This window comes from Notolabrus celidotus, chromosome 2 (assembly GCF_009762535.1).
Source record: "Notolabrus celidotus isolate fNotCel1 chromosome 2, fNotCel1.pri, whole genome shotgun sequence".
Lineage (NCBI taxonomy): Eukaryota > Metazoa > Chordata > Actinopteri > Labriformes > Labridae > Notolabrus > Notolabrus celidotus.
Window position 1 is genome coordinate 12,314,330 of NC_048273.1, and position 26,731 is coordinate 12,341,060.

General features: G+C 39.7%; 1 protein-coding gene across 1 annotated transcript in view; it reads right to left on the reverse strand.

Moving 5' to 3' along the window:
* Window positions 1-26,731, reverse strand: part of LOC117807474 (neurocan core protein-like) — a 90,449-nt gene that overhangs the window by 11,566 nt on the left and 52,152 nt on the right. The window contains exons 11-13 of the mRNA XM_034676790.1: window positions 17,682-17,795; window positions 3,817-3,975; window positions 731-813 (exon numbers count right to left, since the gene is read on the reverse strand). Coding sequence (XP_034532681.1) covers window positions 731-813; window positions 3,817-3,975; window positions 17,682-17,795 — 356 coding nt within the window. The remainder of the gene's footprint in view (window positions 1-730; window positions 814-3,816; window positions 3,976-17,681; window positions 17,796-26,731) is intronic.

Genomic DNA, 26,731 nt, shown 5'->3' on the forward strand with positions numbered 1-26,731 from the left:
TAGCAAAAAATTCAAGTTGGGGTTGGTCTTCACATTCTCTTTGGGGTTGGTTGTCGCATGTAACAACCAACCCCTATGTTGGCAAAATCACACATGGTGAAATTAGTTGCAGTGAGTAGACCCTACATCTGTAACTCACAGTGACTGCATGTAGCCTAGTTGAGTAGGCCATTATTGTCAGGCCTATTTGTTTTGTTCTTTATGTTGTTATATAGGCTGGCCTAAAGATGTGTTTCCTCTTCATGTTCCTTGCTCATTTTATGTTAAATTGCATTAAGTTATGTAGGCCTATCACTTGTCAGTGCAATTAAACTTTCAAATTTAGTTCTGCATCTTGCCTTTTTTTTTTAAGATTTTTCCCATTAAAATACCATTGTGACAACCAACCCCATAGTGTGTGACAACCAACCCCATAGTGTGTGACACCATCCCTGTGATGGGGTTGGTTGTCACAATGTGTCAGAGTGTCTTTGATAGTTAATTGCCTCTTTGTTACATTGAGTTGGAAAATTAGATGGATATACATTTCAAGCCAACACCTTAAGCTTCCATTTAATGTAGGAATGACTATTAAAAGATGTTTTGATGATGAACAATCATCAAAACAGTAAAAAGTGTGACAACCAACCCCGTTCTCCCCTACTTCAAATTGCTACAGTTTCTTTAGGGCTGTATACTCCCATAGGATCAACAGCTGACTGACAGACAAAACACACAGCTGGTTCCTCACCAGGTCCATCTTGTCGGTCCACTGGAAGTCGTCCTCCACTGTTCTGTCATTTAACCCGATCCAGGTGTTGTCATGGCTCAGACCTGAGTAAGAGATAACACATGGCCAAAATTAATATCAATGGAGAAAATAATATACACACAGTGTGTGCATTTTCACTTACCATATATATATATATGGACATAATAATATAATCAAACACAAAATTAAAATTGTGAAAAAGTGAATTATCCAATTCCAGCATAATCTCAAAGACTGAATCACTTTTACTTGGATCACCCAAGATGTAGCCCAAATTCTTATTACACCTCCAGCAAATTGGCAGAAGATTATTTGTACTTTTACATCTGTGACTCTTGCAGAATTACAGAATTTAGCACATCAAGATAAACTGTTGGTGGTACCGGTTTCTATCAGAAGCTATTATACATTGGAGACAAACAAGATGGGTCAACAAGATAAATTCATATCAATTTTAAGAGCACTTAAGTGTCATTTATTTATATTATTGTTTACTGCGGTTATCTGTCTCTTATCTGTAAGAGAAGCTGATGATATAAGAGTCATAGGCCATGATTTTTCTTTTTCACAAAGTGGATTACTTCGTTTTTGTCAGCCAACTTTTCAACCTAGAAAGCCTAAAACTTGTTTCCTAACACCTGATTTTATAAAATGAAAAATTATCTCAACGCTTTTTGTCACAATCTTTGTTTTGGTGAGTATTTCCACATCATTTACCTTCCACACACTAATTTGCAAAACAGATTGTCTGTTACTGAGCCGAGACAATAACCTGTGGTGACATTATAATAGAAAACAGAAAACATTGACTGTTTTCACAGTTCAGGCACTGTAAGCTGATTTCTACTGTGTGAGTAAATTAGTGGAATACTCATTATTTTTACAAAGTGCAACAGACTCAGTACTAGAGACCTCAGTCAGTCCTGGGTCTGGATGCCAGCAAAGACCAGAAATGCTCCATCTTTTGCTTGAGCAGAAATACTGGAGATGTACTTTTTCTGATGCACCTGGTACACTGCATACAATTTTTGTTTGTGTTGAAAAAACAACATTCATAGTGTTTTGGGTGGACCTCATTTGAATGTGGGAAAGAATCTGTCTCCACAGTTACACAGATTGCGTGTGCATGCCTTCTTGGTAATTTCCAATCATGCTGTATCAGATTAACATCATTGCAAGGCCCATTAATCTTCCTAATAGCTCTGATCTGCTATTTAGAGGGGTGGAGACATCCATTTTCAATGAAATCAAACACAGTTTTTGGTAACTGATCATGTATGAAAAAGAGTTGGTGCCAGACAAATGTTCCTGGCGTCTGTCTGAGACAGAAGGTGGATCCCATATTACAGTGTCCCTCTGCTGGTGATCTGGACTTATTAAAACACATGTGACTGTGGAGCGCTGCCAGAGGGCCAAAAGCTAAGAACGAGGAGATGAATGTTTATGAGGCCCCAAAGAAAGACTGTATGGATATTAGATGGTAATGCTTCCTGGCACAGACAAACTGCTATCTGCTGCCAAATATTAAATCCCTGATCATCAGCAGAGCATGAACCAAAAATGCTAAAAATTGCAGTAAAGATCAAGAGCGGCTATGTTTCTTGCTACTCTCCTGTGCCAAAATAATTCAGTATGGTGTTGCTTTAAACACCAATCACTGGACTCTATCATCCTTTAAATAATGGATCTGACAGCTAGTGGGTCTTGAATTTGATTTGATTTGACAGTTTTTATTCCCCCTCACACAAAACTACAAGAATCTAAAACAAATCAAGTGTTACTTTGTCTCAAAGGCTTCTTATTGAATCCAGTTATCAACGTGTGAATTCTGTCCACAGGACACAAATGAAGTTGCCTCAATAACCGTGGGGAATTTTCACCACTTTCAAGTCAAATCATATTAATATCATAGTTTATGAAATGTTCTGTCACAGACTTTTATGTCAGAGCCTGTAGCAGCATTTTATTGTTACAGATGGTGAGACACATTTATTTGGCTGAGCAGGCACGGAACCTGAGGTAATTTTCTTCAGGGAGCACAATAAACCCCTTTAGGGACGGTTCAGAGCAGGGGTAGACAGACATTTATCTCTGAGTTATCTAACACACATAAGGTCAGGTAGCAGACAAGATATCAATCAGCAGCCAGTAAAAGCAGTGTGTAGCAGGACAGCAGAGTAAGGCTGATTAGATTATATGGACCACTGGATCATCATTGTTTAAATTGCTCTGAGGCTGTGGGAATCGTTGGACGTCTCCCAACTTAAAAACAGGGAGGAGAAGCCGCTGGTTCCAGAAGTATCTTAAAAATCATGTTATATGTCAACTTTCACATTACAAGCTGTTCTTGATACAGAAACAAGGAATGCCTTTAATTTGATTGAGTATGATACTCCACAAGAGGATGATGATACAAGTAGTCATCACTAGCCTTTTTCTACCACACAGGCTTTATCAGTGCAGTGATTTTAACACATATTGACTGGAGTTATAGTTGTTATATCTCCTTACATTTTTATAAACAGAGGTATATCCCTGTAACTTGTTTTAAAGGTGACATATTATGTTCTTTTTCATCAAAATATATTGGTCTGCTTTAGTTGTGTTGCTTTGGACGTGTTGGCAAATCAGCAATGTTGACTGTAATAACTCAACAACAATCAAATCAACTGCAATTAAGCTTGTAGCAAACATACATGTTCCTAATAAGAAGACATTTCCCCACTTTGGTTTGGTTTCTCCAGTAATTTGGTTTCTAAGAATCGTAGCGTGCTAATAAAGTTGATTAACAAGGTTAACTTTAAACTGCCGATTTGCAATGCTATCATTTGTATCTTGTTTAATATGCTTGGCTTGAGCCCAGCCAAGCAAAGCTGCGAGCAATTTCTGCAATATTCCAGAAAATAGAATGTTCTGTTACTTGTGGTTCTCTAAAAACCCCAAATTATCTTCCCGCTCTAAAAACTCCTGCTGTGTAAGTCGCTTAGACGAAAACAGAAAGTTACAATTACTTTGGCAACACTATCACTGCCGCACAAGTTTCTCTCTCCTCATCATCCACCCACCTTTGATGAAGTTCTGCTCGCCCAGGCTGTGGATGCTGGCCAGGTGTCCGCTGTGCTCTCTGCAGTCCTTCTCGGCATCCTCCCAGGTGTGTCTCCGACTGAAATACCTGTAGCAGTGGCCGTGGAATTTCCTCCATGTGTGCTCACAGCCCTCAATGTCTGCAAAAGAACACAGGGATTGGAGAAAGAAGGGGGAGGAAAGTGAAAAAAGACTGATTAGTCAGAAAGAAATGCATCTGGAGAGAGATGTGGGTTTCTTTAACTGTTACACATTCATAGCGGCGATGGAATAAGAAGCTTGATCAAGTTTGTATCAAAACACAGTCTATTCTCCTTGCAAAAAACGAGACCTTTGCATCACATTTCCCTTCCTGCTTTTTAATTTTTTTTTATTACATTATTCATTTTTCCAGCTTAAGCAAGCAGGGTTTTCTTTTGCATCTTGATCCTTTCATCTCTGTGTGTGTCTTTTCTTCAATTAGACTTTAGATCCACATCAGAGACAGAGACAAACTGGTGGTGAAACAGTTTAGTCTGGTGAAAGGGCATTTTAATCTTTTCAGATGACAGCAATCTTTAGGAATAGCTTCCAGTGCACTGCGTATGCTCAGCAATTAAGCCCATGTCAGAGTCCTGTCAGCTTTCTGCTCTCTCTCCACTCATCCTTCCATCTCTTGCTCTTTCTTCCCCCTTATCTCTCTCATCTTTCACCCCTCATCTAGCTTGGGGTTAGCTTTGTGACTGTGCTCTGTACATTTCAAATGTGATGTGTGTGTGTGTGTATGTGTGTGTGACTTTCAATGCCATTCTTAGATTGTCTGGGTGTGCGTAGATGTTGGTGTGTAAATGTGTTTGTATCTAGAAATGTTGAAATGTTGAAATGTGTGTAGTTGATGTGGTTTTGGCTCAATGTGTCAGTCAGGCCACCACCAGTTTCTTTATTCTCACCCCCTCTCATGACCCCCCACCATCCCATCCCAGCAGTGTCAGGATCAGGGAAAAGGCTGCAGCTTTTCCTCCAACAAATCTAAAGCGACACCAGTAAATTGGGTGGTGCAAATTGGGCCGTATGGGGCCCTGCTTAGTATGCAGAGAGACGCAGTTTTAGCTGTGAGAAGTAGAGGAGGAGGAGAGGAGAGGAGCCCATTATGAAAGCCCTTCTATGGTGTAATACGAAATAAGGGTTTTGAAACCTTCACACTGCATTGTGTGTGAAAGTGCTTTTCATACTCTCGCCTCCTTTCACTTTGTTGTTGAGGAACATTGCTTTCCACCGCAATGACTCCTGTTTTACAAAATTCAAAACACAATGCACTGGGTCATGACTAAGCTCCTCAGATGAAACAACTTGAACCCTGCAGTGTGTCCAACATGTGATAGCACAGACATACAGTGGTGGAAAAAAGTTTTTGAACACCCCAAATTATTGCATTGAGAATCACTCTTAGCTCTTCAAGTGCAATTCATTTAAGTACAGTCACAGCCAGGTTTATTTGTTTTTTGTTCATAACATTTTCTGTTATTTGTTGACTTTGATACAGACAATGTTGAGAACTGACATATTGAAACTGTCAAGAATTTAGCTTTGTTAGTTTTTCTTGTAAACCATAAATAAAAAATCTATCATTTGTATTTGTTTATGTCGGTCTAAAGTTGAAACACAAAAAATATTTTTCCACAAATCTCAAATCGCAATATTTGAGATTGTGTAAAATTTTAAGGGTCTCCGAAAACTCTTTTCCACCACTGTACTTGTATCATGTGCTCAATACAATACACACAAGGTGTTACAAGAAATGCTCAGACACATAAGCATTTTGGCTTACAGAGAAAAATAAAGTTACGTTGTTATATGACATGTGTTTCTGAATTGACAATGCTCTATAACAACAGCCTGTTATTTCTTGACAGCACAACCAATGTTGCCTATGGATATGTGTTTATATAAGTCTGGATGATTTGATGTTGGATTTTAGGAAAAAAGGACAGAGATGAAAACAGAAAAGAAAAGACTGCTCTCTCACTGGCTGATCTTTATTTATAAATGTATTCTCGGACTTCTCCCTACTTATTTGTGTGTACACATGTGTAGAAACCTCAGCCGATAGGGCCTGCGCTCTCAGGACATCATACAGTTGCAGGTCCCGAGAGTCAGAACTGAACTGGGCAAAAGGGCTTTTAAATTTTCAGCCCCGTTTACCTGGAATGATGTGCAGAAGGACTTGAAACTGACACATCTTGTAACTCTAGGGGAATTCAAGTCACTCATAAAAGACAGAGAAACAAGCTCCATTGGATCTTGTGATTGCACTGTGTAATCATGTAACCATGTGAAACTGTGACCGTATTCTATTTGTGTTGTTTTGTGTGCTTGTCTGTTGTAACCTATTTTGCGCTGCCGTCTTGGCCAGGTCACTCTTGAAAAAGAGGTTTTAAATCTCAATGAGTCTCTTACCTGGTTAAATAAATAAAGAAAGACTGAAGAGGTAACAGCTTTAAGGAATAGAACAGATGAGTAGAAAATGAATGTTACAGACTTTGACAGTGACAAGGCATCATATTCTTTTTTTTTTTTTTTTTTTAAGTTATATTTTTGGGGCTTTTTGCCTTTATTCCATAGGACAGCTGAAGAGAGACAGGAAATATGGGGAGAAGAGAGTGGGGGAAAACATGCAGGAAATGGTTGACCGGTCGGGAATCGAACCGGCGACCCCTGCAACGAGGACTGTAGCCTCTGTATGTGGGGCGCTGAGACCGCTAGGCCACCAGCGCCTCCATCAATTTCATTTTAATGAGGAACAGCCTGTATATAAGCCCATAGGTTAAGTAAGCTCATATTAAGAAGGTTACAGAGCTAACCAAAGTCTGCACAGATGTAACCAAAGTCTGCACAGATGCAGCTCAAACTGTGAGCTTAATGGACCGGTTTCCACAGAGGAATTTTAACCGTTTTCAACAATAAATCCATTTCTAATAACTATTTGGTGTAAATGATGGATTTACAAAAGAAGATGCGCTGTCATGGGTTCCATGCGGAGGCAGGAAGCCAGAGGAAAAAACGTGTCTTACTGTTCTTCTCCTGCTGCCCTGATGACTTCAATGATTGCCACGTGTTCAAGCCAGTCTTCAATGATGCCATTGGTCAACACTAGCAGTGGAAGCTCAGTGTAAGACACTCCACCAAGGTAGCTCTGTCTCTGCCAAACACGCTGCTAGTCTGCTTATACTGCTTGTAACAAAGTTTTGTCACACACTAGACAACTTTCAGATATTAACTAATTTAAAACCATGGGAGACCATGCATGAGGACAGTTCAACCAATTTTTAACATCACAATCCTCTGAACAGACACACTAGAGGATTCATAAGACCGCTAAACCCACGCTAAACATTTGTGGTAACGATTCCATCAAAATGAGACCTCACAGAAACTTGCATGATCAAATGTGACTTCAGAAGATATACAAACATGGAGGCCAATCAACACTGTCAGATGGCTGTTCTGGTGTGTGTTCTGTTTTGCAGCAACCCCCCTCCCCTCCCCCCCAAAATAGGGAATGAATACGGATACATAATTACAGAAGCTGGTCTTTCTATTCAATAGTCCACTTTGCTAATGGTGGACTTGATTTTCAATATTCTTTTCCAAAACACAAATGCAAAAGATGGATAAGAACCCATTTGCTGATTTCTGATTTTGTGCTCAAATCAAAAATGGCCAAAACTGAAAAGTAATTTTTTAACCAAGCACAAAATTGTAGATCGAAAAAGAGGTCGTTATCAGTTTTTTGTTTTGGTTTAGGAAATTAATACCGAAAAAACAAGAGGTTTTTATGTTTGTTTGTTTCATATTGAAAAACGAATTAACATATGATACATGGATAAGTTTTAAAGACCTAAAAAACACACACCAATAAACACATCTATGAATTAAGCAATCACTCATTCATGAAATCCATCAACAAATGCTGTAGGGTCTAATTAGTATTTGCAAAGACTTGTGCTGGCCAGAGTTAAGCAAATGGTTTTAAAAGAACTACACCAGATTTGCTTAAAGAAGTCAAAACATGCAAACAAATACTGTGATGATGTGCATAAAGAAAAATAAAGATTAAAAACAAGAGTCACAGAAACAGACAGGGAGGTGGAATGAGTTCAAGGCAGAAATAGAAAATAAACAGGCATGACTTCTCGCCCTCAGATCTTTAGTCTAGTCTCTGCTGATCTGTCTTCTCCCCCTCACTGACAGAGAGGCTTAAAGTCTGACACCACATCAACCTCTTAAATATTTAGACATTATTCAAGTCGTCTTCTGTTTTCCCCATCGGAGAAAGAGAGAGAGAGAGAGAGAGAGAGAGAGAGAGAGAGAGAGAGAGAGAGAGAGAGAGAGAGAGAGAGAGAGAGAGAGAGAGAGAGAGAGAGAGAGAGGGGGCAGATGACACTGAGATCTGCTGTGGGGTTATCAATGGTTTAATGGGCTGATAAATGGAACATCCTAATAGTGTGATTCTCACAATTAAAAGTAATGGGTGTTACAGTTAAACGGCTACAGAGTGCTACATGAATGGTTATGATGTCAGTCACTATAATCAGTGTCTCTGCACTGATGTTGATGAAGGAGGTAAAAGTGAGGGCAGAACAGTGCTTTACAGTAAACAGGCAAAAAAAGCTGATCACATTTTTTCAAGTATAAACGCAGTGAGTAAGGGCAGCTAAATTAACAACAGTATTTTTGCTTATCTGTATCTCTGTGTCCACAGAGAGCGGGCAGGTCATCTTTCAGTGCAGAGCACACATTAACCATTTCATAGTTTTAGAGGTCATCTTGTCTGCTTTTCGCTGAGGGCTTAAAACACTTTCTTGTCTGTGTGTTGAAAGGACAAACTCCTGCATGAAGTGTCAGCCTGCCACAAGAGCAAGAGGAGTAGAGAAGTGGTTAGCCTCTATTATTGACTCAAAGGCTGTCTGCTCTAAGCCTCTAAGCCTGGTTAGCCTTCAGTGACAACCCAGAGCAGAACTTCTCTGGAGTGGTTAGGCTGATATAACACAATCCATTCACAATCAGAGCAAAACAAGTGGAGTGGCTTCTTGTTATATCATTTCTATTATAGAATAAGGAGACTTTATTTTTTTTAACTTAATTAATAAATCATTTTTAAATCAATAAAATCATCTAAAGATTATTCTCAGTGTCAACTTGTTTGTATACTTAATGAATATGGAGAATAAGCAGAATGGTCTTGTCTCTATCACTCTGTAAGTACTCTGGTGTAATCACAGACTAAGTATATATAATCCCTTACTTACAGACAGACGGATGGACGGACGGACGGACGGACGGACGGACAGACAGACAGACAGACAGACAGACAGACAGACAGACAGACAGACAGACAGACAGACAGACAGACAGACAGACAGACAGACAGACAGACAGACAGACAGACAGACAGGCAGACAGGCAGGCAGGCAGGCAGGCAGGCAGGCAGGCAGGCAGGCAGGCAGACAGACAGACAGACAGACAGACAGACAGACAGACAGACAGACAGGCAGGCAGGCAGGCAGGCAGGCAGGCAGGCAGGCAGGCAGAGCATACCCTTACACTTTGTTACACTTTGATGGAAAAAGATGGCAGTGCGCATGGACGCAGCGGCCTCTCAGGCTCCAGCTTGCAGTGCTAATGTCTGTTGTTTTAAACCTTGTTTTTTTTTTGTTCTATTGCACTTGCACTGCTTTGCACCTGCCAAGTGAGAAACGCAATTTCGTTCAGCTGTTTACAAGTTATCCAGATGAATGACAAAGTTTGAATTAGGTTGATGATGATGTCTTTGTACTGTCTTGTGTGATGGACACAAAGAGCAGAGAGAAAAAAAATGCAGAATGGAAAACAATAAATACATTTAAAACCTTGGGATAGCTTTTTTTAAGTAATGTATACGTGAGAGGGTCATTATGCCAAATAGAATCGCAACTGGATGAGACAAGATCTCAGATCAGGTTCACCGTGAAGGGATCTATTTTGCTTTACTTCAAACATGCTTTTGCGCTGGCTCTGCCTTCTCTGTCCTCTTTCAAAACATATCTCTAAATACTTTTCGCTTTTCTTCTCTATGTTGGTGAGTGGATACTGCAGGGAGGCCATATATAGCCAGGGCTCCCAAACGTTTCATTCCACAACCCCCAAATTAGCAGTTACTTTTTCTTTATTTTCTTTACACATTACGTTCAACACAAATCTACTTCTATTGTTCCATAAGCTTTTTAACTCAAATACACACTGCAGGAGCCCGGTCTGGCTCCTATACGGCTCCCTCTGGCTCTCTGCCAGGTCAAGCATGCTACTTCAGGGTAGAGGAGAACAATCAGTAAACAGTTTTCACCTGTGCTAATTAACCCTGGCAGTGCTCCCACAAACACCTTCCACACATCTCTCCCCCCTGCAGATAACCCTATAACCCCCTATATATTAAAAGTGAACGCCAAAAGATTAAGAGCTCTCCCGGCAATATGTCAGTGCACATGGAGGCTCACAATTGGCAGAAATAAAGTGATGTTGTCCATTCTATATACAGGCAATGTTCACAAACCCCACTGTCACCCACAGGTGGTTACATGTTGCTTGTTTGCTATACCTTGCTATAAGTACAATATAAGTTATCTTCATGTTTATGCTGTAGCATGGATTGGACTATTTAAAACCTTCAGGTACTTTTAAGATGGGAATGTGCTTCTATGTTTGTGTCGTGTGTGTTTGTTCACCTGAATATCTGAGTTTATCTCTTCAGAAGACTAATGTTGTGAAGGCAAACTTAGAAACGTTAGCTATCTCTCTACTTAGTCTTGGTGTCCCTCTCAATAACTTATTGGAATGCATGAACCTTCATTAGCATTAATAGCCTCTAAAGACCCTGAGGATGCACAAATATCCATTTTCAGCAGAGCTTTCTGCTAAGTCACCAGTTTCCACAGCAGCGAGACAGAGCAGAGAAGTGTGAGAGCAAAGCTGGTGAACCCAAACATCTTCCCTCTCAGCCTTTCTGTGAACTCTGAAACCAGATGCTGAGTCATAATACCTCCCACTCCATAAACAAAAATAGGAGAAAACAACAAATAGAGAACTAGCTGCCAATATCAAACTGAAAACTAGACTGGCTTAGCCAAACAGCGCAGCATGCTGTGTGCAAAGAAGAGATAAACTTGGCATATTCAAGTTAGTAATGGTGTTTTAAGAATGGCACTTTCGGCCCAGATGCTATGGCGGGATAAGGGCAAAGTGACTGACGTGTATGATTTTAAAAACCTTATCTGAGGTTTGGTGAGGTGGTGATGAAAGATGCACAGTGACAAATTGACACTGTGACTGTATCTGGTTCTGTTGTTAGACAGCTCAGTCTGCTCTCTGTCTCATTAGTCTACGTGTGTCGGCTTCAATACGTCGTCAGCTGCCAGCTTCCAATTTAGGGCTCTGCTGTTGCATTCAGCATCAAGGTTCTCAAAGTCTCCATATCTATATGCCCCAGATCCATCTGCCGTCCTCTTTTGGTGAAAGTTGTGCTCAACTTTGTTCTAGGTTTCTGTTATGAGGTCTAGCTTTTGTTTTCCTGTCAACCCAAAGTCACATGCTGTGTGTCTGTGCATGCAGGTGTATTATGTCCTTTTCAAAGTATGTATTCCAGCTGTATCTCATGCATGTTTAAATGGTTGAGCCATCTCTAACAGGAATTTAACAGACTGTTTTGGTAATGGTGTCAGTGCTTATTTTCAAGGTTTTTAACGTGACGAACAAACTCCCTTTGAAGACTCATTAACACATTATTTTTTGTGTCAGCCACTGAATACCAAAACCAGCCTTTGCAGTCCGACTTGATGCAACAACAAGAGGATACAACACTGGTTTCCCACAGCCAAAAATCACATGAAAAGAATAAACACTAAAAGGGTGAAAGGGGTGAAAGAGAAACTTGATGAAATATTATCTGTGTGTGTTCGGACATTTCTCAGCGATAACCAAATAACCAGACACCTCAGGATTAATTAGCAAGACAATCCATTCTGTGTGAGCAATTTGTAGATTATTTGTTCTGCTAGGAATCAGAGACTGAGAACAAGAGCAAGAGAAGGGTTTAATTTCCTGTGGATTTGATTTTTGTTAGCAAGCTGGTTGTTTTGCAACCACAAGTTATTGCACCCATTTACAGTTATCTGTTTCTTTGAAGATATTTATGTTGCTACCAGATGAAAAAATAAAAAAGTTACTTAATGGCTAAAATGTAGATAGAAACCAAGGAGTGAAGAAAGAAAAGAAACAGAGAATAGGAAAAGCACTTATATTTTATTTGTTCAAATTTGAGAGCGCACCTTTAAAAGGGATGTACTCAGGGAAAGCAACGTTTTGGCCTGAGTCCTCACAGGGCTTGTCTAGGGCAAGGAATTGTCAAGAACTTCAAAATGCTTTGATATTGATCCAGTAATATACAATGATAACAGAAATACCAAGATAATTCTAATATTTGTTAAATAATAATGTTTGGATTATTTGCAATGGTTTATCCTTACTGATGAGGATCAGGATAGACTCGGTTATTTTCTGAGCGCACAGCGCTTGACTGCAGTCTGCAGACAAACAAGTCCCAAAAACTGCTTCTGTTTGCGATCAAGTTTAGCTTTAGCCAAAGGATGTGAAACTTGTGCATTGTTGCAGTATTTGAACACTGCCTCACAGAGCTTACACGCGACATGACTTTCATTGACTTCTTCTGTTCCTGTTTTACATCTAAATCCAAAATGCGTCCATGCATCAGCTTCTGATGTTGTTAGTGCTGACTTTTCGTTACTACCTGCTCCTGCAGCTTTGCTTAATCAAGAGGGATCTCTGTACATCAATCACAGAACTCCAGCACCCACAGTGCCCCCAAAGGAGTGGGTCTTCCTAACAAGGGGAACATTTGATTGTAGGGATGTCTGAATCGATATTGAATTGGGAAAAAAATATATTGCAATGTATTACTGAATGGCCTTTCTTTAACCAAGGCTTGACACATGATCTGATTTAAGGTTTTTTATAAGGTAATGATAATCAAGGTTAGGCAAATTCAATTAAGGTAAGGCCAGTGTAAGGGGTGGCTGTGAGGCTGACTCTGTAATGTGGGATGTCAAATGGAAAAACATACAGTATGCCTCTATGTGGCTATCAAAGTCTGTTAGCTTTACAACTTCATGGAATGTTCCAGTATCACACAAACATCCTGAAACATATGACAAAACAGCACCGGCAGCCTTTGCACATTTTAAGATACACACAAAAACCCACTAAAAGTGTGATGAAACCTCCTACAGAGCACAGAGATGAGAGACATAAAAATGGATGAGAAGAGCAGGAGTGACAGCAGCAAGTAAGAGAGAGAAAATAAGCTGAGGTGTCTCCAGCGGTGGAAGAGCAAAGTTACAAATCCACTCTTGCACTCATGTATTTTTTATCCCTATAAAGTTTAGGGAACGAGTAAATGAAGGATTTAAATACAGACTGTAGGAAAAAAGCTGATTAGAAGAAAGCAGCTAATCCTTTCTCTGTAACTCTTCCCTTCAGTCAGGCTGAGAAAGATTTAGTTTCTGCCTCGACTGATTAGACAGCGGGCTAAAACAGCACAATCAGTCTCAGAGAAACAACTATTGATGTCTCTGTTACTCTAAACAACTTTGTTTTTGTTCACTAAATATCTACCCTTTACTTATAAACAAGCCTCAAATGAACTGGAAATGATTCAGTTGTTTTGCAACAACTGTGGTACTTGAAATCTCAAAAATCTAAATGTTATGGTGTAAAAATCATTGAAACCCTTCAGGCTGAAATAGAGTAAAGGCAACATATCAAATGTTAAAATGTTGTATTGTTTTATGAAACATATATACTCATTCTAAATTTGATGCCATGAACATGTTTCAAACAAGGACTGCAGGCCAGTTTAACACTTAGACTCTTTTGAAATGGAGTCAGCTTGTTGTAGTATGTGCAGAATGTGGTTTGGCATGTCTCCCTGGAAAAATCATTGCCTAGATGGCAGTATGTTGCTCCAAAACTTGTATAATGTTGTTCAGCATTGATGGTGCTTTCCCAGATGTGTGAGCTATCCATACCATGGGCACTCATTCATCCTCATACCATCAGGGATGCTGGTTTTTGAACTTTGCAATGACAACAAGGCAGGTGGTCTTAGATTCAGGACAATTTTCCACTTCACTTACGTCCACCCTAAACAGGTTGAGGCCCAGAGTAGTCGTAGTGTCATGTTTATATATGGTTTCTTTGCACAGTATAGTCTTAACCTCCATTTCTGGATGAAGCAACAAAATGCATCCACTATGTGTTTATGTTCACAGACCATTATCCCGGTCTTGATTGTGAGTCCATACGGTGATTTCCACTACAGTCATGTCTAAATGTAGTGCTGCCTAAAGGTCAGAAGATTCCAGCTATCCAGTATTGGCTTTGGGCCTTGTCCCTTTCTTACATAGATTTTTCCAAATTCCCAGGATCTTATAATTATCAAACGCACTGTAGATGATGAAATCCCCAAATTCTATGTTGAGGAACAATATTCTGTTGAACTTGCACAGTCACTCAAATAGTGGTAAACCTCCTCCCAGCTTCACTGCGGACAGATTCCGCCTCTCTGGAATGAGTTTTAGTTAACCAATCATGTTTCTTACTGTTGATGCAAATCAACCTAGTGAGTTGGGAGATGTTCCTCCAAGTGTAACACATTTTTTTCATTGGTTTCAAGTCTATCTCCCAACTTTTATGAAACATGTTGTTGGTATCAAATTTAAAAAAAGAACACATTTTTCATGACAAAATACAAACTATATAGGCAAAATTTTGCAAACCATCAACATTTGTTTTATCAACATTCTACACGGTGTCCCAGTTTTTTGGGAATTGGGGTTGTACGTTAAAACTCCAACATTAAGAAAGACTAATAAGCTGTTTCATGCTCCCTCCATGTTAACTTGAAGACTTCGTCCCTGTAAACTAACCATCACTTTCATTGAAGGGATCACCATGGAAACAGAGGGAGACTAGAATAACATTTGAGACTGCTAGCTCATAACGCATGTACCTGAACACACGCTCAGAAACACACAATAAACGAGACAGACAGAGCTGGACTGTGCTAGAGAGAGAGAGAGAGAGAGAGAGAGAGAGAGAGAGAGAGAGAGAGAGAGAGAGAGAGAGAGAGAGAGAGAGACCAAATGGATGACATTTGAATGGATGGAAGTCTCAGTGGAACAAATGAGTTCATTTCCTGCGCTCCTGTCTTAGTTTAGATCCCCCTCTGGATATCAAACTGAGATTACAGTGAAATGGCAGAACGATTCCAGTTGTGAATTGTACTTTTCACAGATGAAGCCACAATCATGGCAAAGCTAAAGATTAATGCGACATGGAAAGTTCACACTATGATTGACACAGTCAGACCTGCTGCTCCCAATCATCCACGACGGCAGCAATGCAGCAATAGAGGATAGATTTGCATGGCTGCAATGCTTTTCAATGAAAGAAGATGAATCTTCTGAGAATGTGTTTCTGCATGTTTGGGAAAGAGGGAAGAGGGAATATAAAAAAAAGGGTAGAGTGTAGGGTGTAAATGAAAGCTGACCACTGGTTACATCAGAGCCTGTAAAACTTGATTGATCAAGATTTTCTCCTGACTCGATAAAAGGATCACTAATGCCATTTGGGTGTCTGTGGCTCAGTGGTAGAGTCAGTCATCTCTCAATCAGAAGGTTGGCAGTTGGACCCCAGTCACATGCCAAAGTATCCTTGGGCATGATACTGAACCCAGAATTGCTCCCAGAGAAATCAGCCAGTGTGAATGGAATAACTGATGAACACTAAAAGTGGTGTAAGTGGGTGAATGTGACATGTGGTGTAAAAGTCCATTCACTAAACCACACTGTATTGTCGCTTAAGCTTTCAAATATGTTTTTCATCTATAATCCGTTCCACAGAAGGAGCTTGAATATTAATGTCAACAGAAAATACAACCGGCATTTACAATTTCAAAAGGGCAGCCAGAAGTTAAGGGGCATATTCACATAAAGATAACTTTGGGACCAAAATAAACAGATGATCGAGGAAAAGAAGAGGAAGCCAAACTAATCTGACTTGGGTTTAGTTCCAGAGTTCCATTTCCCATAATGCAACTTCATAGCACATTTATTACACCTTCTCTGCCTAGGTTATATCCTTGTCTTTCTAATCCTCAATTTAACTTCATAACTAAGGCTTTCCCACTGAGCACTGATGATCTCATCTCTTGAGCTGACTCTATGACACGCGGCAAACCAAAAGGTGCCAAGGTAATATACATTTTGGCTTTAGAGAGAGATATTTTTCCTTTTATAATTTTACACTTTTATCTACCAACCTTGTAAAGTCCACACCTCCTGCCTTGGTTTAAGAGGTTTGAAATGGATTTTAGTGCAGAGATGTACAGACAGACCAGGCAATTTTCAGCTGCTTCATTTGAGCAGAAACCGGAGAGTTTTAGTCAGCAACTGATGTGTCATTACATCAAAAAAGCAAAGAGAACAGATTATTCCAGTTGCTGAGTTCACTGCGTTCTCACTGTAAAGTAATGACTCCAGGGTTTGATTGCTTGCTTTGTTCTGCATCAGATTGCGATTGCTGTGTTCTCCTTTGTCCAAGCAATCCCAGCCAAAGTGGGGAAACGTTGCCCCCTGTTTCAGAACATTTCCAAACCATCTAGGTCTGAAAATACCCTCAGAGTCCAAGATCAGACCAGAACAGAGGAGTAAAACACAGAGCCAGACACTGGAGGCCAGACACATGAAGATACAGATATTCAAAGTCACAGCTCTTTTGACTGTTGAGACAAAAGGTTGAACTAGTCAGATGAAACTGGGTCAAATTTTATGTAATTCAGAGCAGTCCAGGTTAATACAAATTCTTCCTCATGTGCTGTTCTCCCAGTTGTGCGTAAAAAGTTTTTACCTTTGCTAAAATCTCACCCAACAACTATTTGCCTGTTTTCCTTCTTTAATTATTAATAAGGCTTTTTAAATATTGTGTTTTGAGAGACGTAGTTTGCATAATTCAGGAACTCAATTTCTCGCTTACATGGAAACTCCATATTTATTTCATTCCTGTTGTATGTATCTCAGTCATACATTAAGGTCAATATTCTTCTGTTTTCATTGTTTTTAATACAAATAAAAATAAAAAAGAGCTGAAATTCAAATAAAAATATTCAATGATTTGAATGAAAATACGGTATGAGAAAAAACAATCAATTCTTTCACCTAATAGTCAGCTAATTTTAAACTTTTGCTAATTTTCTATTGAATGTCTTTCTGAATAACTCTTTTCCAAACTCTTTAGAAAACCCATTTTGGCTGCATTAAGATAAAAAAACTTATGAAGACATTGTTTTGAAATCAAGCCACTCTTATTTTTTTAAATAACTGTGTTTCTTTCTGACTAAATAAGCAGAAACAGTCAGCTCATAATGTTCACCTGTTTTTTTACCGACATGTTAGCCATGTTTTAAAATAACATGCCACATGTACACATCCTTCTTCACAAAACCAGCTGGACTCAGGTGTTCTGTATCAACCTAATACATAAATAAATGTATGTTCCCTCTCCCTCAGCCTCCTCCCCCTCCTCCTCCACCTCTTTGTCTTCATGCTCACCCGCACCCTTATTCTTCCATGTCTCATCATTTAAATATCCACCACTTCTCGTTCTTCTTGACTTACCTCCCTCTCCTTTTCTAGCTCCTCATAATCCCCCTATCTTTATTCACCCTCTCCACTTTCACATCCCCCTGCTTCTCTGTTACCTTTCTCACAGGTAGCTCCTCCATAGCTGGGCAAACAAAGACAGACAAAGGAGTTGATCTCATCGATGCAGGTTCCTCCATTCTGGCACGGATTAGACTGGCAGTCGTCAACGTCTGGAGGGAGAGAAAGGAGGAGAGGGTGAGAAAGGGGGCGCATACTAACACATGAACAACACTTTCAAAATGTATTTTTAAAGTACCTGCCACAGCTTGTCACTGAACAAACTCCTCAGAGATCAAACTTTTGCAGAGATTAGAGGTGTTTCTGAGAAAGTTATAATTAAGGACGATTGATTGAACTTCATCAGTGAGTGGTTTGGGATGCACTGAAGCACATGATGCTAATTGCTATGTTTTTGCAGGATGTGTGGCAGTTCTGCTGTCAAAGCTGGGCTGCAGGAGCCAGGGGGAGGGTAGGGACTAAAACTGAAGGTAGAAAGAGAAGGATGCAAAGACTAGACAAAAATAAAAAAAATACTGGCTACTCTGATGCACCGGATGTCTTGCTGGAATCAACCAAAAATAGGATGCAAATCCAATTTCTCTCTACCGAAATGATAAAAAATGTTAAAACCAAACAGCATCTTAAATGTAGTGAAAAATACACACACGTGCATATGGGATACATACACACACACACTCACATATTAAGAGGCAGTAGAGGGGTTAGAGTTCTTATTCTGGTGAAAAATGTTAACTGCATTTTTCTAACTGATCTGGGCCTGAGGGTGAAATCATTACAGATGCAGTTAGTATCCAACACCGAGAGAGTCCCTGGGGCTTTGGAGAGAGGTCATGAGAGGGGAGGGGGAGTATGAAGGGTGAGAGAGAGTCTATGTGAAGGAAGATGTAAGGACAGAGATGCAGAAAATAGACAAGGGGAAGTCTTAAACACAAGGTTTAAGGGGGTAGGAAGACAGCGTGGGTATGATGCTGTGAGAAAGGAACGTTGGCAGGTTTCAGGGTTGGATAACAGTGGCTCTGCAGGCAGACAGTATTTTGGACGGAGGAGTGTGTTGGGATGAACCAGTGTGACAGTTTTATTCTTGGTTCCCTGCTTTTTTGTTGGCTGATATTAAAGTCAGGAAGTAGAAATCCAGCCAGAAGAGCTGGAATGATATGAAATCATGAATATCACTGCATATTCATATTTATGAGTCGTTCTGTCGACTGACTAATCATGGGGAGGGGGGAATGAACAACATGAAGGCAGACAGCAAGAGAAGAGTTGAAAGCGTTTAACGCCACAGAAAGTTACACTGTTTTGCAAGCATGGTTCAGATTATCCATCTTTGGGGTCCCAAATAGATCCACTTTAAATGCTACGACATAAACCAACTCAGATTCTTGAATGAGCCTCAGAGGAACTCTGCTTAATTGGACTATGATGTATGATGTAAAGAGACTCCTGTAAATCCCCCGCCTTTTACATTGTGAAATGACAGATGAGCAGTTTGCAAGAACAGCTGTTAAAAATGAAGACAAAAAAGAACAGCTCCTGGGCCTAATATGATCCAGCATCTGTCCTCATTAAACACTGCAGCACTGACGGGAGGATTAAGGACGATTTGGAGCACTTGGGGTCAATAAAGTAGGGCTCTGAACACCAGCTATTACAGGGGCCACAGTATGCAGGCAGACATTATCTGTCATAGGAACCAAGTTAGAGGGACTCTGGGCAATAAGCAGCTGGTGAAGAGTGACCTTCATTGTGTTACAGTTATGGAAATCTGATGAATGTATGCAAAGGTTGGTCTGAAACTTGTGTCTGCAAGCCAATTAAATAGGCCGTCTGAGACCTAAAGCCAATGAACTGACTGGCCTCTAAAACTTGATATGATGGAGCTCTGTCAACACAAGAAGACTAATGAAAAAGAAAAAGGAAGGTTTTACGCCAGGAAGGATTACCTTATGCTTAACAGTATTATGGGGACAACAACAAAAACAAACCAGTAACAATATTGAGACAGTAAGACACGAGGCATCAAGATTACAGGCCATGATTGACTTGTAATACATGTACACACAACTCAAACTCAGATAAATCAGATGCCAAACCTTCATTATTTGGCATTGATTTTAAGAAACCTATCTAAAGCACATGTGTGTGTGTGACAACCCTCAGTTCCTGAGTGTCTCTCAGTGTCTACCTTCCTCACCTCTACTCCAACAGAGCGATGAGAGCCAGAGCACAGTAAGCCTTCCACTCAAACTCCACTCAACGTCCACTCTGCCAAACTGGCTTAATGAGAGAGCCATCCAACTTTAGCAGGTGGCAGTCAGTGTGCATGTGAGTGTGAGCGTGAGTGTGTGTGTGTGTGTGTGTGTGTGTTTGTGTGTGTGTGTGTGTGTGTGTGTGTGTGTGTGTGTGTGTGTGTGTGTGTGTGTGTGTGTGTGTGTGTGTGTTTATGAGTGAGACACTATAATTGCAAATTTGTTATGTGTGTGTCCATAACTCTCTGGCTCCCTCCCCAGTTAAACAAAATCAGGACCGAAATCAGGGCACTAGGAAGGTCCCCAGAGAGTGGAGGAGAGCAGAGCTCCACTTATCTTCTGGCACAGAACTGGATGGAGGGATAAACAGGTGCAGTGTGGTGAAGAAAAAAACACAAGCTATACTTTCAGCTCTTCTTTGAGCTAACATCATTAACATTAATCTAACAGCAGACAGGATTGGATGTTAAAGTATGCATGGTAGCAGAGGAGATAAAAGAAGGAAATTAATGTTTAAATGTGAATGAATGTGGTTGTATGTAGCATTGAGGATACCAGGCCAGTTTGAGGACAGAGCATGGAGGAAATGGAGATAAAGGAGGATGGCAGAGGACAGTGGGAGAGCAGCCAGACAGACCAGGGGTGGTGTCAGTTGACAGAATATGTGGAGGCTCACGGCCGGCATGTGTCCAGTCTTGAGTATGAATTATTGAAAAGAATAGATAATAAAAGAAAGACATAGAGAGATAGGCGAGAAATAGAAACCATGGAGAGGGCCTTGGGTCAGCAGCTCACCATTTATCTTCTGGGATTATTTCTCCTTTCAATAAATCTGATTAAATTTCTATTACCTGTGTACTTGACCAGAGATATGTCCAGCCCAAGATTAACTCCACATCCTGCCCCTCTTTTCCTCCGAGTACTGTTGTCCCTCTGTCCTCTCTATGACTTTGCCACCTCTTGAGTGGTTTTACTTCTTTACAACAGTCAGATTTATGCCTTTACTTCTCACCCTGCAGCCACGGTGAAAGGCAAAACAAAACCTAAAGAGCTTCTTCACCGTTTTATAAATGAGACTTTAACTGAAATAAGCAATTTCATGGCTATGAATTCTTAAGGGTTTATCCAGGGAGGAGTCCAACAGAGAGAGACAGAAAGGGAGTGCAATAATAGGGTAATAAAAGCTTGAAGAGAAGAATATATTTTTCAGCAGAGCACAGGCATGGATTAAAGGGATAGTTTGGGTTTTTCAAGTGGGGTTCTAGCAGAAGATGCCAGTCAGTTCAGCCTGTTTATTGGAAAAACTGAGGAAAACATATGTGTTGTGTCCACAAACAATAGCAAAATGAAGTAGCTTTCCCAAAACATTGTGAAGTGCTGAAAAAATGTCTCAGTGTAGTGTACACTTAGAGTGGCATCGGTGTTTGGATCAGACTTTCCTAAAATAAGCTACATCAAGTGGTACAAATGGCTCAGACAGCAGCTTTGTGCAGCTTAGTATTTGTATAACTCCTTCCACAGATATTTTTAAATCTTGTGAGGACTCAAAGAAAAAAAGATAAAGTGGACTCTGAGGGAATTGTGATAGTATAGAACGGACTGATCTGAATAACAACGCTCTGCGTTTGCTCCACGCTCAACTGAGATATGGCTACACCATTTAGATGAACCAAACACAAGTAAACGAACAGTTACGGCCTTTGGGATCTGATCTCAGAAAAGAAAATTCATCCGCTGAATTCAAAGCAAAAGTAGTGAGGAACTAAAGCACTGATATAAATGTAGGGGGGTCAAAAGTATGATATTTGTCTCTCAAATGTAGTGGAGTAAAAGTAATAAATTCACCCAAAAAATAATACTCAAGTAAAATACAGATACTGAAGTAATTTTACTTTGTTACAGTCCACTACTGCTTGTTATTAAGGTGTCAATAGATCAGCATGAAGCTTGATGACATCTGCCAGAGTTTAAAGCTGATAAAACCTTTAGTTTTTAATGCATTTACAACAAGCAAAGATCAATAAACTCTGACACGAGATCGCTCATTAGAACACGTATTGTCTTTATCTATGTTGACTTTATAAATTCATATTCATACATACATATTCAAGACATTAATCGTTATTCTTGCCTCTCTGTGGTCCAATAAGGCCTTCATCACAAAGCAGTTTAACGTCCACGAAACAGTAATGCTCCAAACGAGCGTGATGATAAGTCAATGGATCTAATAGGAACATGATTTTTCTTTTACAATTACCTTTTTAATACACATGAGATGTATGTGTCTTATCAGTCTTTGTGAGAATCATATCCCTTATAAGTGAAACTATCAGAATTAAAAAATGCTCTGAATTGTTGCCTATAACCTGATAAAATATAATGCTGGCTTTTCTCTGTTAGAGTACCAACTTATTCAAGGGACTTTTCCAACTCTCAGTTTTCCCTCCACCAGCCTTTCACATTATTGTTTGATGATCTTATGCCAGTCTTGACACAAAAATCCAAGCAGCTTAAATTGATCAGTGGCTTGTCAGTTGATCAATTCAGTACCTCATTAAGTAGAATGAGGTGTGTCTGTGTTGAAATTGAAATGCTGTTGTACAAGACTCCAAACTATAAATGTTTTATCATCTCTGACAGCAGTTTTATTTTCTTACATTGTTTTTCATCATCTCCATAAATGTAACATTTTTGAGACTTAGTGAGAAAAAGAGCCACGGGTTGAAGCATCTGTATTCTTTCTCTCTTTCCTTCTCTGCTTGTAAATCTTAACAGAATGCTGTCTGACTTTGTTTGGTGACCTTTTTGATTGTGTATCAGTGAGATCTTTGGTAAATGTCTTATTCTGTTCTCCAAACACTCATAAATATTCACCCATAACATTAAATAGAAGAAATGTCAAAGTGAGAAGCGTCTGAGATATTATTAACTGTTGTAATTTGTTCGCTTAGACACAAACAAAGCTACAATATCATCTTAACAAGTCTTATGAAGTTCATCCTGAGTGTGATTCTGAAGTGGTTCCTGATTTTTATGTATGGGTGCACCCTACAAAGCTGAAGTGCAGTGGAGACAGAGTTAAAATGTCAGCTGTCTGTTTACTTTGTCAAAACTAAAAAACACACATTGAGAGAAATAGATTTGCCTTCAGCTTTAATGACTGTTGGAAGTAGTATTCAGCACTTCATCTGACTTTTAAATTGTATTTCTCAGAGCTATTTAACATTTTAGAGAAACCTCTGAAGAACTGAGAGTCCTGTTTTACAACTTTCTTAGACATAATTGCTTCAGGAAATGGTGAATAACCTTGTCAAGAAGAGCTTCGTTAATTGAGAAGATGAAAAGGACAGCGGTGAAGAAAAAAAAACCTCAAGAGACAAAAGAGGAATATAGAGGAAGAAATTCAACGTGGAGAACCTAAACATGAAGACAATGTTACTGTGTTATTAATGGTGTTGATCCATGATGCAAACACACACATACAGCAGACAAGCTGAGCATCGAATGCGAGTAAAATAAACCTCATAATGTGATGGTTTCATCAATTTGAAGTTTGTCTTAAATAAACAGGAGAAGCCCATTTTCTCTGTCCAACAAATGCCAGACAAACAGACAAAACAGTAGCCTGATTCATTACACAGTAAACCTTTGAACCAGTAAATGCCACCAGAGACTTCACATCTGACAGGAAAGTATGGAGGGCACAGAGGGGCAAAATTAATGTGACACAGGAAGACTTTTTGTCAGCTACATGGATGAAAATGTAAATTCATGTAAACAAACGCCAAATAAGACTTTCTGTGATGCACACCTAAAAAAGAAACTCACTCCAACAAACACACTGGCTGTGTGTCTGCACCTTTATCAACCCACAGCACAGACAGATCTGGTCAGCCTTGTTATATTCCCCAACTGCCTTTGAACCACAGCTGACATTATGTAAATATAAACTGATGTGCTGACATACTGTTATATGGCGCCTTTCAAATGTAAATATTCATCACACAAAGGTTTTGAAGGTCTCTTTGTGTTTGTAGTCTTACTTTGTGTGAGACCCTGGATGACTGACTTCTTTTAGCCAGCTGAGGGGCATTGACATTTCCTGCTCCTCTACAAAGATGGATACCTTTCTATTGAACCGCAGCTCAACCAAGCAATAAACCTGCTCAATGAACTGTGTTGTGCTGTATCAATAAGTATGATGCACGTGTGTGTGTAAGCATTAATGAGTGTGAGAATTAACCCACCAAACAATTACCCAACCAACATGCTGCCGTACTGAAGAGAAGGGAGCACTACAACAGAAGATTACACGTTTATTTTACCTCCCAATATCCCCTCAGTGCCTCCTGTTTATTTCCTATGTGAGAAATACCTAACAAAGCTACGGGTTCAATGTGATGCTAAAAACTCTGACTAGTCTCTCCTGACTCACCCTCCAATCTTACTTTGTGATATAACCCCTGGTATATGAACCTATTATTACCCAGCTTTCTAATTAAGCACCTGGCTGTTTAAAATACTTGATTCTGATCAAACCCTTCAACAAGAATGTGACAAAAAGTTAGCTTCTGTCAGCATTAACATGGACAATATTCTTAATACTACTCTCAGTTTATTTGGAAACTTAAGATTTGTGATTAATTGCTGACTAGACTAAGACAAAACAATGTTTGAAAGACAAAAGGAGCTGAGATAGAATCATACATACACAAAGAAACCACATACCACAACATGGACTTTGGCAGTGTAACAGGACTGGCTGACGGAGAAGAAAATATCAACTGAAAAGTTAGGATCTTGAATGCTCATTTTTGAGGACCTTATACATGTGCTGCTGTTATTTTCTGCATCTGTTTACAATGCCAATGGGAAAATGCTAATGTTTTGACTTGACCGTGCATAAAAATGTCAAATTTAATGTGATGTATAATAGATTCAGCAGGCTGACGTCAAGCCTACATGCCACTTTACTGCTGTTTGTTCACATTGCACTGCTGAACCATTTATTGTAAGTGACATGTTTAGATTCAATCTACTACAAACTCACTGTTTCATCAAATAACTTGCCACTAAAATATTATTACTTGGTTATTATGTAAAACATTTGCTTGCATACTTGGTACGCCCACAGGTTGACGCATTTATTGATTGTACAACTGAGGAGAAACAGGAAATGTGTGGAGTAGAGAGTGGGGGAAGACATGAAGCTAATGGTCACGGCGGGGAGTCGAACCGGCGACATCTGGGACAAGGAATATTGCATCTGTATGTGGGGGGCGCTTATACCGCTAGAGTCTAGCGGGCTAGTGGCTAGACCACCAGCGCCTCATCTTTTTTTCTTTTTTTTTTGTACAGTCTATGGACCTCAGGTGTCAATCACTTGCAAAAATAACTTGGTGCTGCAATAATCAAAAGTTTATTATTACTGAATATTGAAACAAATAGCTGTGACAAAAACACAGAATTGTAATAACCGTCTTGAGTTCACACAACTAACAACGTGTTTTAGCATCTTTCAGCTGATTGTTTTTGGTTTTCCAAGCCTTCAGTTTCAATAGTTTTTCTCAGACTCTACAATCTCATTCATCCTGTTTCCATCTGCAACAAGCAGCTTTTACAGACAGAAGCTCTGAATAGATATATGTGTGACATTCACTGCCCAGCTGTACCTCGGGGGACCATCACAAACAACAGACAGACAAAGTGAGTGACCAGCTGTGAACACAATGGAGAATTTAGCAGCAAGAATCCCTGGTAGCTTCATACATCTTTTCCTTTTAGCCGCCTAAAGAATAAATGAATTCTTCCTGTGTGTGCACTTTGATTTCTACCGTGCCAGAAGATTACTTTTGTCTGCTACCTGGTGAAAAAAAGATGTAGCCCAGTAGTGAAGATTTGAGAACAAAGTTAACAGGTGCACATTTTAAGCTTTTGACTTTAAATACCTTCCACATTTTCTGCTCTTAAAAATTCAATGGTTGCATAACACAGGCTTAAGAAACAAAATGACTGAGTTAAAATAGGGAGAACTAATGTGTCAAGCCCATATTAACCATTTTATGATGCAGTTATTATAATTATGATGGCATTAATGATCTCTGAGGGAATGAGCCTCCTCATGCTAATAATAATAATAATAATACATTTTATTTAAAGGCGCCTTTCTCTGCACTCAAGGACACCGCACAGATATAAATATATACATACACGAATTTACATTAAAGGAAAGAAAATCAGAGTCAAAAATGAAAACAATATAAACTAACAAGGGGTAAGAAAAAATTGAAACAATAACAAAATGACAGTGCAGTTGGAGTCAGACAGAGTAAACGGTTTTGAACAGATATGTTTTGAGTTGTGATTTGAAATGGGGGAAAGAATCTGTGTTTCTGAGTTGAGGTGGCAATGAGTTCCAGAGACGGGGAGCAGAGCGGCAGAATGCTCGGCTCCCCATAGTGGTGAGACGGGCGGAGGGGACAGACAGGTGTATGGAGGAAGAGGATCTGAGGGAGCGGGAGGGAGTGGGAACATGAAGGAGGTCAGACAGATATGGGGGGGCTCTTCCTAATCTCATTGATACATGACACTGGTGTATTCTTATACACTGACTGTAGAGGAGCTTTTAGTCTGTCAGCTGCAGTGTTATTTGTCTTAAATGTAACACGGTGATGTGATAACATGTCAGGAGTTAATCTTGCTTTTCTCCTGTAAAAATGATTAAAACAAAAAAAGTGTTATAAGTGGTATGAAAGGGGATGGTTAACACTTTTTAGATGTGTAACAACCCAACCCACTCCTGTCAGCCATTATTTAGCTAGCTGTATTGCTGGATG